The sequence below is a fragment of the Ochlerotatus camptorhynchus genome, unplaced genomic scaffold, assembly GCF_037179485.1.
Source record: "Ochlerotatus camptorhynchus isolate MF236.1 unplaced genomic scaffold, CSIRO-AGI_Acam_v1.1 ptg000196l, whole genome shotgun sequence".
NCBI classification, from domain to species: Eukaryota; Metazoa; Arthropoda; class Insecta; order Diptera; family Culicidae; genus Ochlerotatus; species Ochlerotatus camptorhynchus.
Genome location: NW_027040686.1, coordinates 1,555,450 through 1,571,530, shown reverse-complemented (window position 1 = coordinate 1,571,530; position 16,081 = coordinate 1,555,450). Strand labels below are relative to the sequence as shown.

The window sequence follows — 16,081 nt, the reverse complement described above, 5'->3', positions numbered from 1 at the left end:
TGGTCCCAAGCAAACGATTAACGTACCCTATTCTAGTCGAAATTCTAGTACTACGCAATGTTTGTTTTGATTCGCTATGAAAGTTTGACAGATAAAATGAGGGGTTATTGGTTTTTCCCTGAGTGGTGCGGAGAAACACGAAATGGTTGTCAAAAAGAATCCAACGATCTAGAGCTGCTAAAAGTGATACTTTTCTCATACAATCCCCGTCGGCAGAGAAAGTATTGTGGTCAATGTTGAAAATATTGTCATTTCGGCATTTTTTTTACTATATTCTTCAACAAAAAACTTTCTCAAATACTCGGATGTAAACAATGTAACGAACGAACGAACCTGCACGAACTGCTGAAGGAAGAATGCAAACAAACATTATAAGAGTCATGTGGGTAGGTGCACTCCCAACACCATGTACAAGTTGTTTATGGAGCAAAGGGTGAACTTTCGACAGCATGTATATGCAAATTGTGAGCAATGCATTAGCAAAACAATTTGTGATATCGGAAAATTTTCAAGTTGTTTCATGCTGACTTGCAAAACAAAAACGGCTGTGTTCGCAGTACCCAGGTTTTTCCTATGTTTCGAGGGGTGAATCGATTATCTTGGGACCGAAGAGAGTACCAGAGCTGAGCCAAAAAGTTGAGCACGTTATTTCGGGACCTTCTAGTCTTAGAGTTACCTCTATGGTTGAATCACAGACAAACATACGTAACTCTTTGAAAAACTTGTTCTTGAAAACATAGTATCTCAAAACATATAACTTCAGTAACGACATCTCTCTGGCTTCTCGCGGAAAACAAGCTTGCTCGCTAACTCGTAAACAATATTGCATAAAAGTTCTATAGAATATATAGAAACGTCAAAGTGATCCGATGCCAGCGCTGCGGCGAGTAGTTCGCGAAACTGATAATATTCAAATCAACCGTTAAATGCATGAACGAAGACACACAATGAAGAGTTACGTCTGTTTGTCTGTTGATTCATGGTGAATGTTCAACATTTTTCCCAACAGCCGGTGCGACAGGTCAGGAAATTCCAGGTGTTTGGAAAGAATTTGTTCTCTCAACTCGCGTTGGTTCACCTCCATTTTCGTTGAATCGAAAAACACGACTTGGAGTTTGACAGCATGTACACAATACACATCAATGAGAAAGTGTGCAAAATTTGGTTGATTTTTACCCAATGGTAAAAAAGTTATGCCCTGTTGAATGTGTCGCAATAATTTCGTGTTCGCCCTTTATCGTATAATTTGCTATGCTTCAAAGACACTCTCGTTAACTGAACGAAGATATGCGCAGACGGAGCGAGAAGCCTTAGCGTTAAGGCCCACGCACATTAGATCCGGATCGGACGCGTTGCGGCAAAGTGACAGCTAAATCTATTGTCTAACTGTCAAATTTACGTCAACGCAACGCAAACGGATCTAATGTGGGTGGCCCTTTAGTGTGGGCCTGTGAAAAGTTTTACTACTATTTATACGGTAAATTCTTCTTCCTGATCACCGACCATAAACCGTTAGTGGTTATATTTGGAGATCCAGTGAAACCATCACCACGCATTGAACGCTGGAAATTGCGGTTGATGTCCTACGAATTCAAAATTATGTACCGTCCGGGAAAAAACAAAAACACACTCTCAAGATTATGCCAGTCAAGCCAAGATTTCAGTTCAAGTTTTGATGAAGAATGCGAAAGGATAGTAAGAATGGTTGCGATTGACACCTGCCCTGTAGCCCTATCAATTGATGAAATTACTGCTACAACCAATGAAGATACAGAGCTTCAAGAACTGATTAAATGGCTACCATATAATTCAAGACGTTGGCCCAAAACTCTGATGAGGTACAAAAAGTTGACCAACCATCTTTCAAGTGATGGAGTTTTGGTATATAAAGATCAGCGGATTGTGATTCCTCGGTGCCTACAAAACCGTATTCTAGAATTAGCTCACGAGCCACATTTAGGAATATCTTCCATGAAACGTCGACTTCGTCTGAAAGTATGGTGGTCTAGAATGGATGATATGGTTGAAAAATTCGTTAAAAACTGTCACGGCTGTATTCTGGTATCAGAGCCGGACACTCACCCTATCACGAGATCGGACATGCCCAATAGGCCTTGAAAAAAATCGCGATAGATTTTATGGAAATTACATCAGGGGTTCATTTGCTGGTAGCTACAGATTATTATTCCCGATTTGTTGAAGTAGCCGTAATTACGTCAATGACAGCTGCGATAACGATCAAAAAGTTAAGAGAAATGTTTGCTCGATTTGGATATCCTGACGAAATAATATGTGACAACGGCCAACCATTTTCTTCGGGAGATTTTCTATCTTTCTGCAAAACCAACAATATAAACATAAAACATTCAGTTCCATACGCCGCTTTCCAAAATGGTTTCGTGGAAAGACAAAACCGAACACACCTTCGAGAAGGAACACGGCTGATCGTGGAAAATCTTATCAATGGAGCCATATCAAACCGACATGTTAACCACGCGAAACGTATTAGAAGTAAGAATCCTGTATCGACAAATGATGAACTTCCGATTGCACCTGATTTCGACTTGAATGCTGTTGATAGTCCAACATCCGATTCAATACCCAATCCAGTAGTACCAGAGAACAAGACTGAAATTCAACCTGGACCACGGCCGAAGCGAATGAAGAAAATGCCTTTGTACTTGAATGATTATAACTTAAATTTGTTAAATTATGATGATTAATTAATTGACTTATTTATAGTATAAAAGAAGGGAGAGATGTAGGATCTTTGATTATAGTATAGGATCTAGTCACCATTGGAATAAATAAATATTCATTCTGTTTCCAACAGTTGTCTCAGTCACTACAGACACCATATCTAGATATAGATGGAATTAGTACGTAACAGCTCACCCACGCAAACCATCATCACCATCGAGTAGGGAATAACTTCCCCTGCCCTATTGTTATGTTGGTTTGCGTGGACAAGCCTTGATAGGCCAAAAAATCATCGAAGGAAGTCATTGTTAACAAAAACTGTTACGCTCTAATTCCAACTCTTTCTTCTTTTTTATGCATTCACTCTGGCAATTCTAATTCATGATCTGGCCTCCGAATTTAACTAGCAATTGGCGTTCAGTTGGGTTGTGGAGGAATTGAAACCGAGACAAATAAAAACAAACATTAGGGCCTATTTTTTTTAGATAATATCGAAAACGAGATTGTCTTGTGCAACAAAGGTTATATACACCTGCCCGGTTGATAAATATGGGTTTTCACGGAGATAAACGGGCCCATCTGTTCTTGATTTCCTATACTTATGGGACTGATTTGCGATTATGGATAGTTACTGTTGTTACCTTCTGATGCTGTTCCATTTGTTGAATTTTCACTGAAATTTGACAGATGGAACATTAAAGATACATGGCGTATCAAGTATCAAGTGAACATAAATATTTAAGAGAATGTAGGTGTATTTTTACAATCAAGAAGTAGCATGGTGGTATGTAGTTTATATTCCAAACTTATAAAAAATCATGTTTCAAGAAATTACAAAAAAAAACGAAACCAAGCGCTAAAACTCCATTTTCTTATCACTGGCCAGAATCGCTTTTCCCTTGAATGTTTGCTCCAGCTTGCGAAGAAACTCCTCAAAGATGACCGTACCCTTGAACATACTCGTTTTCTTGTAGTCCTTGATGCGCGATCGTTCCTCTTCGCCGTCGGCAGTAAGTTTTTCATCGAAGGCATTTACTTCATTCAGTAGACCACTGCAAAAGAATAACAAATGTGTATGTGTATGTTCAGCGAAATTAGTTTTCCTACTCACGTAATGTTCGGAACATGCATTGGATCAAATTTCTCGGCAACGTTAGGATTGAACGGAACGCACACCTTCCCCGTCTTGGGATGAACGCAGAACGGAGACTTCAGCAAATGGTTAAATCCTTTACTGACATTGATATCGATTCGCGGATAGGTGAAAGCCAGCTGCGTTTCCTCGATGATGTGTTTGAATTTTCTTGCCTTATTGTGGCCGGATATCCGGAATGATTCGAAAAAGTTCACATAAGCCTTCCAAATGGCCTTCGAATCACCTTCGTGCGGTTTCAGCTTCCGATCTAAATCGAGCCGAACTCCTTCATCCTGAACCATTGCCAGAAGCTTCCGCAGCCCATCTGGCGCCCCGAACATATTCTGCTCAACCAGGCAAATATCTTCAAACAATGGCTCGATGATCTTGTGAGCTCTCTTGATGGAATGATGCATTCTATCACCCAAACTGACCCGGGTCACTGATCCTTCTCCGCCGCTTATCAGAATGTGCAAATATTCTGCAACCGACGATCGGCCTTTGGTGTCCAGATGCCGCGCCGTTTTGTCACAAACCCAACAGTGAATACCTCGACGACCGCTGAAAACCCACAGCAAATGCTCAAACCCGAAATCTTCCCTCAAGGCAGCATCGATTACCTTGCAAGCTATAGTCATAAACTTCCAGCATTTGGGACAAACGTTGGCCTCGCTGCAGCACGTTCGAATCTCGTCGTAATCCGTCATATCAATATCGAATACCAGTTCGCGCTGGACTGGCTTCATGACCGTACTGGCACGGTGGTCCTTCGGTCGAACGTTGTACACCGCTCCGATATCGATTTTGAATGGGCTTTTCGAGCAGATTTCCTTCTCCAGTTCGGACTGATTGTCGAACGATTGATATCGGATGTAGATGTCATCCTGTAGGGTGAATGAGAACTCGCGATTTGCAAATACGGATGCCTCGGCTGAAGAGTATAAAAATTGTGATTCGAATGGATTGGAAACGTTGAACACAAGAATACTTACAGAGACCATACGACATCCATCGGTAAAATTGCAAGTGCGGGAACAGACGTTTGTAGTAGATCGGTAGCAGGTCTTGCAGGGAGTCTGGATTAAATTTTTCATCCACTTTTTGGTCGACTTCGGGTACTTCGGGCATCTTGATCGAATTTAAATAAATACAACCACTTCTTCGTTCGAAATTACAATAAGAACCACAGAAAAATATACAATGCAGCTAAAAAAATTTAATAATGTTGTGTGCTGATGCGGACGGATCATCGGGTTTTCGCGCCACGACTGGAGAAAACAAACCACTGTCGATATTTTATCGATATTTCTGACAGCACTTATACTCTCAATCAAATTACCTCAGATCAATTTGAAATTTACCCAGAATACTGTATTAAATTCACGCTATCAATCAATAACTGACACGGCGAATGAGAACGACTCAAAATTGAGTTTAGGTCACTCATAATCGCCAAAAGTGCAGGAACTCAGCGATGAGTAAAATTTGTCTCATGGTTTTCTGTGGAAAACCTAAAAAATCTGCCGGAAAATGAGGAAATTGACGAAAATTTTATTCAGTCTTGGAGTAGTACCAATAGACTGAGTGAATCCAACACGGAGAGAAAAGTATGGTAAAAACAACCATATTTTAGGTTGCTTCAACCAAATTTCCATGTTGAAAATTGCACAAACATATTTTTAGTTTACCCTGACAAACTTTGATGTTTGAAATAAACTAAAATGTGAGGTTGTTTATTGTTTCTGTTTCCAACCTAAATTCAACAAACATTTGTTTTAAATAACCATAATGTTGGTTGTTTGATTTTGACAGCTGATAAAACATAGGTAAATTCAAACAAATCATATAGTTTATTCCGAACAAAGTTTAGTTCAATGCCAACTAACTCGTTGGTTGAAATGAACAACGAAATGCTAGAAGTAACCAACGATCTCGTTTGATACAACCAACAAATTTGTTAGAATTAAATGTTTTTTTATTACCCCTGCTGAATTTTTGTGTTTTCTTTCATATATCTAGACAGCCGATGGAAGCAAAACAGTCGTATTGCATAGATCATGGACAGTTATGCGTTCACCGCCAGTACAAATCTTGTACAGATTTTGAATATTTTACTGGGATTTATTTTATTAATTAGACTTGAGATATTCCTTGGCAAATACAATAATGTTTACATTACATTTCTGTTTCTCTTCTAAGTTTTGTAATAGTTACATGTTCGTAAATATGTAGTGCCATTTACATTATGCAAATTAATAAGCTCAGAATCACGGGACTCTATGTTGTTCACCAACGTAGTTATAGTTTTTGTATGCATTTCATAGGATTGATAATGTTCGTTAAACTTAGTAACCTGAAACTTCTTACATAGAATCAACAATTCACTATCGTTGCTTAGAAAAATTTCTATTATTTCGAAAATGCTAATTGTTTCCTTTAAGAGGATACTGAATATTGATCCTCTTTTGTAGAGTGCTTCACATTTAAAAAAACTTTTTAAAAATTTAACGGATGTTTTATCAATTTTGTATGAATTAAAATCAATGTACTGATCATGTTGAGGTTGGAATTGATTCAAATATACTTGACTATTATCATATGCAAATTTTGGAGTTATGAAATTATTATTGATACAATTGTATGCAAACTTGAAGTTGGCTTTAATGGCTATAGATGAGCACATATTTATACGGTTACTGTTAATTTTACAATATGCTTTAGGCTCTCTATGTTTAGCTTCAAATCTCATTGACCAGTGTGATCGAAGAGCACCTCCTTTCAAAATAGCACTGGGATAGTGTACTAAGTTATGATGTTTGGGTTTTAGGGTATCTTGAAACAATTTTACATACTGAGTATGATGAACTTTTATGATCGATCTAAGCTCATTGACTAATGCGTACGGAACTTCTCTCAATAGTGAAATGTGAACAATTTTCACTAATGCGCATGCAAGCTGCCATACATCATCTTTTTCAGGAACTAGAGGGCCTATAATCAACGGAAGGAAAGTGATCAATGTCTTAGATTCACTGGCAGTGCATTTGATTCTCTTCATTTTTATTTGATTCTCCTGAATATCATGTATAATATTATTTGAATAGTGTATGCCGTAATTGAAGTTATTTTTTCTCTCGTTAAAATCACTAAGTTTGAAATACTGTTTGGTATAAACAAAATAATACAACATATGCTGAAGATCATAAATTCCAACTCCCTCGAAAATATCATGCATAATATCGAAAACAAAGTTATCAGTGACATGGTAAGACGGAATTTTATTGAAAGTACTAGGAGCTTTGATGCCTGTTTTTGAAACAATGTTCAATCGAACGTCATGTTCGTAACCAACAACAGTACGAAAAACTTCTGGGTATTCTTTAACATCTGTCTCCGTCTGACTGCGTTTTCTTTTGCATACTCTGCAGAAAAAATGAGCTCTGAAACTTTCAACATAGTCTAAAATACCATTTACTCCTAGGTTATCTCCAAGGATAAACCCAAGAACAAAGAACACTTTTTTCTCTTCTCCTTCAATTCTGGCTGTGATGCCTTCTACCTCTAAATCAATCAATAGATCAATCAATTTGGAAAGAGTTTTATCGTTACTGAACTTTTTTCTATCTTCGCTCTTGACGAATCCTACAGTTAAAATGTTACTTAATTTCCCTAGTAGATAAGCTGGTAGACATGGAACATTCAGATATATGGCACAAATAGATGTTGACTTTGAATGACAAGAGGAAGTATCGCTGGTAGTGAAATCATCGAAGTATATATTGATGGGAATCACGGTTCTGCAACACATTTTTGCAGTTCTCGCCTGCCATATAGAACCGTCGATCAATGTGCGGATCACTCCATCTTTCGAAAGCTTCAAACTGTTCATAATCGTGTTGAATACTCCATCAGTCTGCAAATATGTTCGTAGCATGAACTTAACTGGCATCAGCACTCCCTGTATATGTTCATGACCCTAAAAAAATGAAACTTATTATCGATACTTTCGTACTTAAAGAAATAAACAAATGTAATACCCGTTCAAGACACGCAGACGATAGAAGTAGCTCTTCATTGATAGTAAAAAACGTCGGGTCCTCGTAAAATCCATCTGTTTTCAGCTGCTGTATGAATTTATACTCTGATGTGCAATTATAGCTTCCAAGCATCGAGTCCAGCAACTGTTTACCTTCATTTGTCATAGCTCCAGCCATTTGTAGATCGTTAATTACTGAACTCAGTGGCTCGATTACATTCCGCTTAATATCTCTATTGATGTCAAATGCCACTTTTCTTGCCATTCCATTTTCACTAAGCCATTTCAAGGTCATGCTCAAACTCAATCTATTTGCATCAACAGTCACAAGTTTTCCAGTATCAATAGAGTCTTGGAGCTGATTTCTGACTTCGATTTCATTTTGATCATTTTCTCTGGAACTGCTTTGATTTCCGATTTCAATTTCGCTTTGAACATTTTCTCTAGAGCTGCTTTGATTTTCGGCCTCAATTTTATTTTGGTCGCAGGTAACAGATAGTTTTTGTTCAAAATGGTTGATTGTTTCCTTGATAGATTGTTCTTTTGATGTACTATTACCTCTGCATAATAACACGTGTTTTCGTAGACTAGTGATTGATGTCAGTAAACGGCCACAGTTGTGTAGGCACATGTATCCATTCAAAGGGTCGTGCATCCGTTGGACGTGGGGAAAATATTGATCAATGCAAGCACCCTTCCATCGGCACTTTGATGATGGACAATTGAACATATTTAACTTCTGGCGTTGATCACACTACTGATCGAAATTATTTTCGCTCTACAAGCGCTTTCAAGCTGGAACCCGTAAATAACGTAATTAAGAAGATTCCAAGATCCTGCACATTCCGGAGCAAATGACAAGTTGTAGATCTTGTAGAGTTTGTAGCAAATGTCCAACGCCTTCAGGAAGGTGGGTAGCTGGTAAAAAGCGCCTCCAAAGGATACGAGGAAACTGTTCAACGTTGATAAATCAGGTCCAACGACGATCACCAATGGACACTGTTGCATTCCCGTATTCTTAGAACGTGACTTGTGGTGGGTTTCTACTTTCGATTGTAAGTCCGTTATATTCTTCACCCAAAACACAAAACTATTACGATTTTCAATGTAACTGGGTTTCCACTTTGATTTATTCGAGAGGGTTAGTATAGCACACGGTAGAATGTATGGAATCAGCAACGAGTATGTAGCATCCCGGCAATCTGAACACAAAAGAATACATGAATTTATTTCAAATTATTTGAGACAACGTTTACCTTCGTTCAATTCACCTTCCAGCAAACTAAGAATCACTTTACCAGACTTATCAGTCACATCTGCCTCGATAATAGGTTTCACTGATATGATAAATTCATTCCATTTATCGAATAGAGCAGAACTTTTTGTTGGAAACTTTGAGTCGAAATCGATTCGGGCTAGTTGATACCCGTCTGGCTTACTGAGAGCCGGGAATAATTCCAAAATTAATTCACACGACCGTTGCTCTATCTTCGATATTTCGAAAACTCGAAAAGTGCTAGTTGATGCCCATTTTTGCATTACAGCAGGCCATTCGTCTTGATGATGTCTGATCCACGTCTTCGCTTGTTGATACTTAACCCCTGAAATGAATTTCGATAGTAAGATTGCAATCTTTGACCTTAAATAAAACTATCTTACAATCGACATCTGAGAACGGACTTGATGGTGTAATATTTTCACTATCGTTTGATTTCGGTTGCATCGGTTTGGGATTAGTGTAATTACAATTTCTGTCATAAAGGCATCCTTTCGGCAGTCGTCCAATTCTGATTTTTTTCCCTGCGATTATTGAAAATGTTGGCTGGTACCAAGAGTCCTGAAAAAAAATGTATGAAACAATATTTTGTATGGCACATGTACTATTTGATGAGTAGTTTAAATTATAAGAAATAAATAAAAAATAACTTAAAAGAAACCTAATCACCTTTGATTCAGATGGAAATAGTTCATTCAACTCAGATGCTCGACTCAGAAGTTCATTATGGGAGAGTTTGCCGAAGTTGTCTTTGAATTCGTCAACCACAATATGTGTTATTATTTTCTTGTGTGATTTTGTCAGAATATGTAATGAGCTGTAGTTCTCAAGGATTTGTTTTCCTCTGGCAGAATTATTAACAAGGAATTGTGCTGAAAGACTTTCTCGTTTAATGTTTTCCGGTTGATTTTTAATCTGGGTTAGATTATGAAGTGACTTCAGTGGAGAGGACACGGTCGGTAGATTCTAAAAAAAAAAGTTTAAATTCCACTTTTCCATAATTTTGTTGTTTAATGCAAAATAACTGTTGCTACCTGTGATTTTCTCCAAAAATTCAATCCATGGATAATCTTTGTCCTATCTCCGAGGTACGGTTCACATAGAAGTTCCTCAATTTCTTGTCTTTCAATAATTTTGAGAGATTCCAAATCATATCCGTTTACTGCATTATAAAACAAGTCTTAAAGTTATGTATTGAATAAATGAGATTGACATATTACCAAGAAACTTGTTGATCACTTCGATCGACACTCGGAAGCATTGCAGCAGTTGTACGAGAGCGAGGTTTTCGAAATTTACTTCTTCGTACGATATGTCAGCTTCCTCATTAACATCGTCTTCGAGAACATCCGAGTTCGATTCATCTGAGGAACCAGTTTCTAACCGTTCTGCCTTTTTTCGTCATTCATGGCTACTCTAAACGAACATGTGCATATGCCATTTTTTATTGAAATACAAACAAATATAGGAGTAAGAGGGGCATAGTGACCGTGACCATCATGTTCTCCAGCTTGGACTTCTGGCCGTTGGTTAGAGGAAAAATCAATATCATACTGCTATTTAACCTACTACCAGTTGTTTTTTTTTTTTGAGCGGCTGGAGGTCCAGAACCAGAGTGCGGGATGCTCACATGGGTGGGTGGACTGAATAACGCATCGCGTTGTTTGAAAAATTTCTGTACTTTTAAATAAAACACTAAACTGAATTGATCGGTACCAGTCTCTCCGGAACATGATTTCTGTATATGTTAAATATTTCATTGAGGTACCACTGGTTCCATTAAAATACACAATTCATCCCAACACTCCCAATCAAAACGAAAATCCGGATGTAAAAAGATAACTTCGCAAGATAAAAGTTTTACCATTAGTTCAGTAACAAGTCATTCTAATCGTCCTTTTTAAAAGGTTTTCTTCTCGAACAGTGGATTACCTTTACCGAAAACATATTTTCTTACCTTGAGGTAGATTATTTAGGCGAGTATTCACTTATTTCACTGAAATTTAAACACATTACCGTTGTAAATGCGACTTGCGATTGAAAACGATTTGCCAGCAAACAAGCAATTTCAGAAGTGTTGGTTCGTTTCCAAATATTTTTTAGGTTGGTATTTACCCAACCTAAAATTTAGTTTGTTTATACCTAACATCTACGTTGATTCAAACAAAGATAAAAGTTAAGGATAATACGTATCTAACAACCTAAGTTTTGGTTTAAACAAATCTGTTTATGTTTGAAAATAACTATACCCTTAGTTTGAATCAACCAAAATTTATGTTGAGACAATACGATTATATGGGTAGAAACCAGGTGATAAAGTCGTTTATTTCAAATTAACTCACTGGTTTGCAACAAAAAAATATTGACTTTGATTCAACAAGAATATTAATTTGAACTTCAACCATATTTTTGGTTGTTTCAAACTAGACTCATTCTTCTCCGTGAATCTTTACTTTTCTCAAGTTCGGGAATTTTTCCCTGGAAAATCCTGGAAAAACCTGGGAAAACATGAGGCAAATTTACTCATCGCTGAGTTCCTGCACTTTTGGCGATTATGAGTGAACTAAACTCTAATTTGAGTCATTCTCGTTCGCCGTGCAAATTTAAGTTAAATTCGAATGATTAAAAGTTTTTCCGGCGTTAACCTCAACCGGATGACATTTCAGTCCCAAGTACATCGATGAACGTACCCCATTATAGTCGAAATTCTAGCACTACACTATGTTTTTTTTTATTCATTTAGTGATTGCTAAAGTGTGCTTGTGTCAGTGATTTGTTTTCATCAGGAGAATTTTCCACTATGAAGTTTTTTTTCCGATGAAAACATTTTTCGTATACGTATACGTAATTTTGTGTGCGTTCGACAAACGTCAGCTATCTCTATGAAAGTTTGACAGATAAAATGAGGGGTTCGTGCAAAAATATTTAATTAACAAGATATCCCATTAATTCCTCGTACAAGGTAATGGATACACTACCCTTATGTGATCGCAGTGACATCAAGTGAATACACATTGAAACTGTGAGGAGTCCCCCGCCAACTTCACTACCAGGGCTCAATAAATGACAGGTGTCAGTATGACATATGCCAGCCGATTCAATTGCAACATTCTTACTTTGTAACGATTGTATCGATTTTCAATCATTACCACGTTATACGCAACAGAAACGCTTGAGAACACACCCAAGCTGGACTTGTAATGTTTTACTTTCGAGTGAACGAGTTTCCAATATCACCACCGGTATCAGTAAGATGCATTGTTTACAATAGCAGATACATCCCTTCGAAAAAGTAATCGAAAATGGATGATTTGTGAATCTGTTGCTCAACATAATCTTTATAAGCATAGAAGTATGTGGTAGATACGGTTGATGTCCCTAATAAAAATTGTATGGTTAATTTGCTTAACGACGTGTTCTGGGTATCATCCAAACCATTTGTGGAATAGTTCAATGATTAGGGTTATCGTTCGTTTATGGTTATTTTTTATTAGGGGTGGAATAATAAAAATAATAAAATAAATAAATAAAATACTTGAGAGTTGTGTCAAGTAATGCAACACTCCATTTGAGTTGAGCTAAATTAGCGTGAAGCATGACAGATGTGAAAGGAAATCCTGACACAGCAAGCAGTGCTGGATAAATGAGGAAAAAAGTAGAAGGGTCTGTGCCTTGGGGCACGAACGGAAGCTTGACGTAGGACCGCTAGTGGACGGAACAAATATGAACATTTAGTTCTTTTAATTGATCAATCATCAATTATCTTACCTCTTTCCGTTTTTTTATTTGTAAGCGTATCAAATTTGTAGTATTTATTTCAAAGAGAAAGATGATGAAGAGAATCCAAGAGACTGTCAACTTGAGTATTTTCGATTCATCTACCCGACTTTAAAAGGTGTATTTTGATTTTTTTTGTTATTTATGAATTTTTAAGTTTTGTGCATTTTGGTATTGAAGTGTATTCCATTCACCCCTCACAAGATTTCCTTCCAAATTATATGAATGGGGCGGGGCGGTAAGTAACGTTTGTGTAGAATATGTAAAAAAGGAGAGACTTCGAGAGATTGAACTCGTGAGAGCTAATTTTCTCACAAATTTGATTTTATTGGCTTTCTGGGGACTGAATATACACCCAAAGTGAATTATTCCCACTTCTCTCAAATTCTATATGGATTTTTAACACTTTCTACCAGCGTGTTCTGGAAAATGGTCGGACGATGATTAATCTCACCAATACATTCGAACCTACAATTCCACACCTTATATAGAGACCAGGTTGAGCCTTGATAGCAAGCTGCTTGCGGAAACTGATGACCTTGACAAATGTCCAAATAATACTCTTGACAAATTTATGGTGGTCCTGAAAAAGACCGTTTTGTAGTGATGATTGAGTAATGCTGAGCTGAGCACAACAAGCTACTGATTCCGATCCTTGCCTAGCGGTGGGACTTCTTCCTCCTTCTCTATGATTGCTCATATGAGGTCTGCAGCTCAATGCTTGCAGGCAGCCTTTCATTGTTGTTGTTGTTGAAAGCACTCCTGCTGCTGCTGCTGCTACTACTGCTGCTGCTGGACTAGACATCACCACTTACGGTGATTGAATGAACACCGTTCAGTGGGACCGCATCGAATTCTATTTTTAAGTCTGTGTTAGGGAATGCGCTGTTTGCAGACATTCGGTGATAATTTTGATCACCATTACAACAGTTGGACATTTGGTATTTTTCAATAGTGACCTATTTAAAATTAACTAAGTTTTTATTTTAGCAGATTGGTAGATAAATTTCCAATCGTTTGGCTTGTTTAGAATTAAAATCTATCTGCTATTGGTCGAAACCTGACCTCTTTTCGTAATGCTGTGCATTTTGGTTTTTCGAAATTGCGTGGATTCTATAGATCCTGTGGAGATCTATCTAGCCCTGATGTATGTGTTGGTAGAGGTAAAAATGTAAAGTTTGCGGGAGACGATGTCTTAACACTCGAAAGCAATTTTGTGAAATATGATGTAAAACAAATCCTAGTTAGTTCTACATGATGATTTTGTTTGATTTTATTTATTTGTAAAGTCGCCGGGAAATACCAGCTGGCGATTTGTTTTTTTATGATAACTCCTTACTTGAAAACAGGCAAAAACTCACAAACAGGCTGCTTTTTCATCGTATACAGTGTGATAATTCAATAATCAACAAATTATCTCAACATTTAATGGCAGACCATTCATAAATTTTGGTTACATACAAAAAAAATCTATAATCCACATTAAATTTCATATGTAAGCGCCGATTGAAACAATCTTTTCGACGTCACTACAAGGGTGATTGATTAAACGAAAGAAACAAATCGTGCGGAATGAAAGCCGAGGAAAAACTAATTGCACCAATATATTCAGGCCTACAATTCCACACCTTCTATAGACAGGTTGAGCCTTGATAGCTAGCTGCTTGCGGGAACTGATGACCTTGACCAATGTCCAAATAATACTCTTTAACAAATTTTTGTTGGCCCTGAAAAGGACCGTTTTGTAGTGATGGTTGAGTAATTCTGAGCTGGGTGTTAACACGGATAAGGCTGTCGAGCTGTATGTCGTTTGGAGTGAGGGTGACCCACTTGGCATAGATGACCGACCCGCAGCGACTCACGAAGAGCTACTGTTTCCGGTCCATAGCATAGCGGTGCAGCTTCTTCCTCCTTTAATGGTTGCTTATGTGGGCTCTGCAGCTCGCTGCTTGCAGGCAGACTTTCGTTGTTACTGGAGAACAATTTTCAACGCCACACGCTGAAAGCACTGCTACTGCTGCTACTAATTTCGACGACCGAACACCACCACACAGTGGTGTGGTCTTTGGGAGTGTGTGGTTCTGAGTATGGCGATGAGTGTGCAAAATATTACGCAATTCCATCCTCTCTATTCGCACACGCCCGAGGATCGGAGGCGAATGCCAATTCGACTTGTTTCGTCTACTTACTACTCTCTGACGACTGTGCTGGGGAAGCAGCATATGAATGTAGGTAATTGGTGGATTTGTTAGTTAATTCGACGCTTTTGGACAATGCTGGACAATTACCAGTTTTTTAATAGTTTCTTGTTGAAAATCAACATTCGGAATTGTTATCGATGCGTAGCCATATTTCTGATCGATTGGTGATAAATTTTTTGAAATTGGACCAGGGGCAGCTGAGTTATTAACGTTCAAAATCTTTCTTAATTTGTTACATGTTCCATTTTCGGTTTTCACAAAGTGTACCCCCATATAGAAATCAAAGACGTAGTCCTATGTCAAAAACGGATGGTATAAATATGAGCTACCTAAATTTATTGAAGACATTCTTGTAACGAACTTTGGAAGCGACGGATAGCAGCAGCAGCAGCAGCAGTAACAACAGCAGCAGCAGTAACAACAATAGTAGCAGCAGCAGTAATGAAAGCGGAGCGGCCGTAGCAGCCGAGATTCGTGTAGCCATGACCGAGGCTGGAATCCTCGGTCCGGTCACGACAAAGTATATTTCGAAAAACTCGTATTTAAATTATTGCTTTATAAATAAATATGCCGTCTTCCTTGGCCAACGCTGCACGCATCTATTCAAAAATTACGTTAGAATAATGATTATTTTCCGATTTTATAAAGAAGGTATTTGTCAACGCCACCGGAATACCAAACTGAAGCTACCAGAGCTGAGTGATGACACCACTTCGTGTTTTGATTTGCACTGTACCCTCCGCTCGGTGGTGTAGGTTCTTACATGCATAGATGTTGGTGTGCGTGTTTTCTTTCAACGCTGCAGTTCAACGTTGTATCGTCACAAACCTATTAGCGATGTTATCTGTCTCTATAAATTCCAAAGAGTGAAGGTGATACTCTAGATACTCTAAGAAAGCCTTAGCGTGAAACGTCAAAGGCACAAATGTCACCTTCCACAAAACATACAAATTTGA

At 38.0% G+C, this 16,081-nt stretch overlaps 3 protein-coding genes across 3 annotated transcripts; all 3 read right to left on the bottom strand.

Moving 5' to 3' along the window:
• Positions 1 to 3,484: 3,484 nt before the first annotated feature.
• On the bottom strand, positions 3,485 to 5,071 carry DNApol-alpha50 (DNA primase small subunit). Its single transcript, XM_065223680.1, has 3 exons — positions 4,828 to 5,071; positions 3,812 to 4,766; positions 3,485 to 3,752 (listed from the first exon to the last, which is right to left on the bottom strand). The coding sequence occupies exons 1-3, from the start codon at positions 4,961 to 4,963 to the stop codon at positions 3,557 to 3,559; spliced, it is 1,287 nt and encodes a 428-aa protein (XP_065079752.1). The 5' UTR covers positions 4,964 to 5,071; the 3' UTR covers positions 3,485 to 3,556.
• A 2,433-nt stretch (positions 5,072 to 7,504) lies between these two features.
• Positions 7,505 to 8,601, bottom strand: LOC135702682 (uncharacterized). Its single transcript, XM_065223708.1, has 3 exons — positions 8,431 to 8,601; positions 7,873 to 8,355; positions 7,505 to 7,516 (listed from the first exon to the last, which is right to left on the bottom strand). The coding sequence occupies exons 1-3, from the start codon at positions 8,599 to 8,601 to the stop codon at positions 7,505 to 7,507; spliced, it is 666 nt and encodes a 221-aa protein (XP_065079780.1).
• A 2-nt stretch (positions 8,602 to 8,603) lies between these two features.
• Positions 8,604 to 10,556, bottom strand: LOC135702680 (uncharacterized). The gene is made up of 8 exons (XM_065223707.1): positions 10,532 to 10,556; positions 10,368 to 10,484; positions 10,182 to 10,309; positions 9,817 to 10,113; positions 9,531 to 9,708; positions 9,344 to 9,472; positions 9,128 to 9,286; positions 8,604 to 9,073 (listed from the first exon to the last, which is right to left on the bottom strand). Exons 1-8 carry the CDS (start codon positions 10,554 to 10,556, stop codon positions 8,604 to 8,606), a joined length of 1,503 nt encoding a protein of 500 aa, XP_065079779.1.
• Positions 10,557 to 16,081: the final 5,525 nt, after the last annotated feature.

Bases quoted from the DNA above. Each gene is read 5' to 3' on its own strand.
- DNApol-alpha50 (XM_065223680.1), bottom strand. From the start codon at position 4,963: ATGCCCGAAGTACCCGAAGTCGACCAAAAAGTGGATGAAAAATTTAAT. The intron at 4,767-4,827 runs GTAAGTATTCTT...TATACTCTTCAG, and splicing joins ATGGATGTCGTATGGTCTCT to CCGAGGCATCCGTATTTGCA. The intron at 3,753-3,811 runs GTGAGTAGGAAA...ATTCTTTTGCAG, and splicing joins ATGCATGTTCCGAACATTAC to TGGTCTACTGAATGAAGTAA.
- LOC135702682 (XM_065223708.1), bottom strand. From the start codon at position 8,601: ATGTTCAATTGTCCATCATCAAAGTGCCGATGGAAGGGTGCTTGCATT. The intron at 8,356-8,430 runs GGTAATAGTACA...TCTGTTACCTGC, and splicing joins AACACGTGTTATTATGCAGA to GACCAAAATAAAATTGAGGC.
- LOC135702680 (XM_065223707.1), bottom strand. From the start codon at position 10,556: ATGAATGACGAAAAAAGGCAGAACG. The intron at 10,310-10,367 runs GTAATATGTCAA...TTTATAATGCAG, and splicing joins AGTGATCAACAAGTTTCTTG to TAAACGGATATGATTTGGAA. The intron at 10,114-10,181 runs GTAGCAACAGTT...TTTTTTTTTTAG, and splicing joins ATTTTTGGAGAAAATCACAG to AATCTACCGACCGTGTCCTC.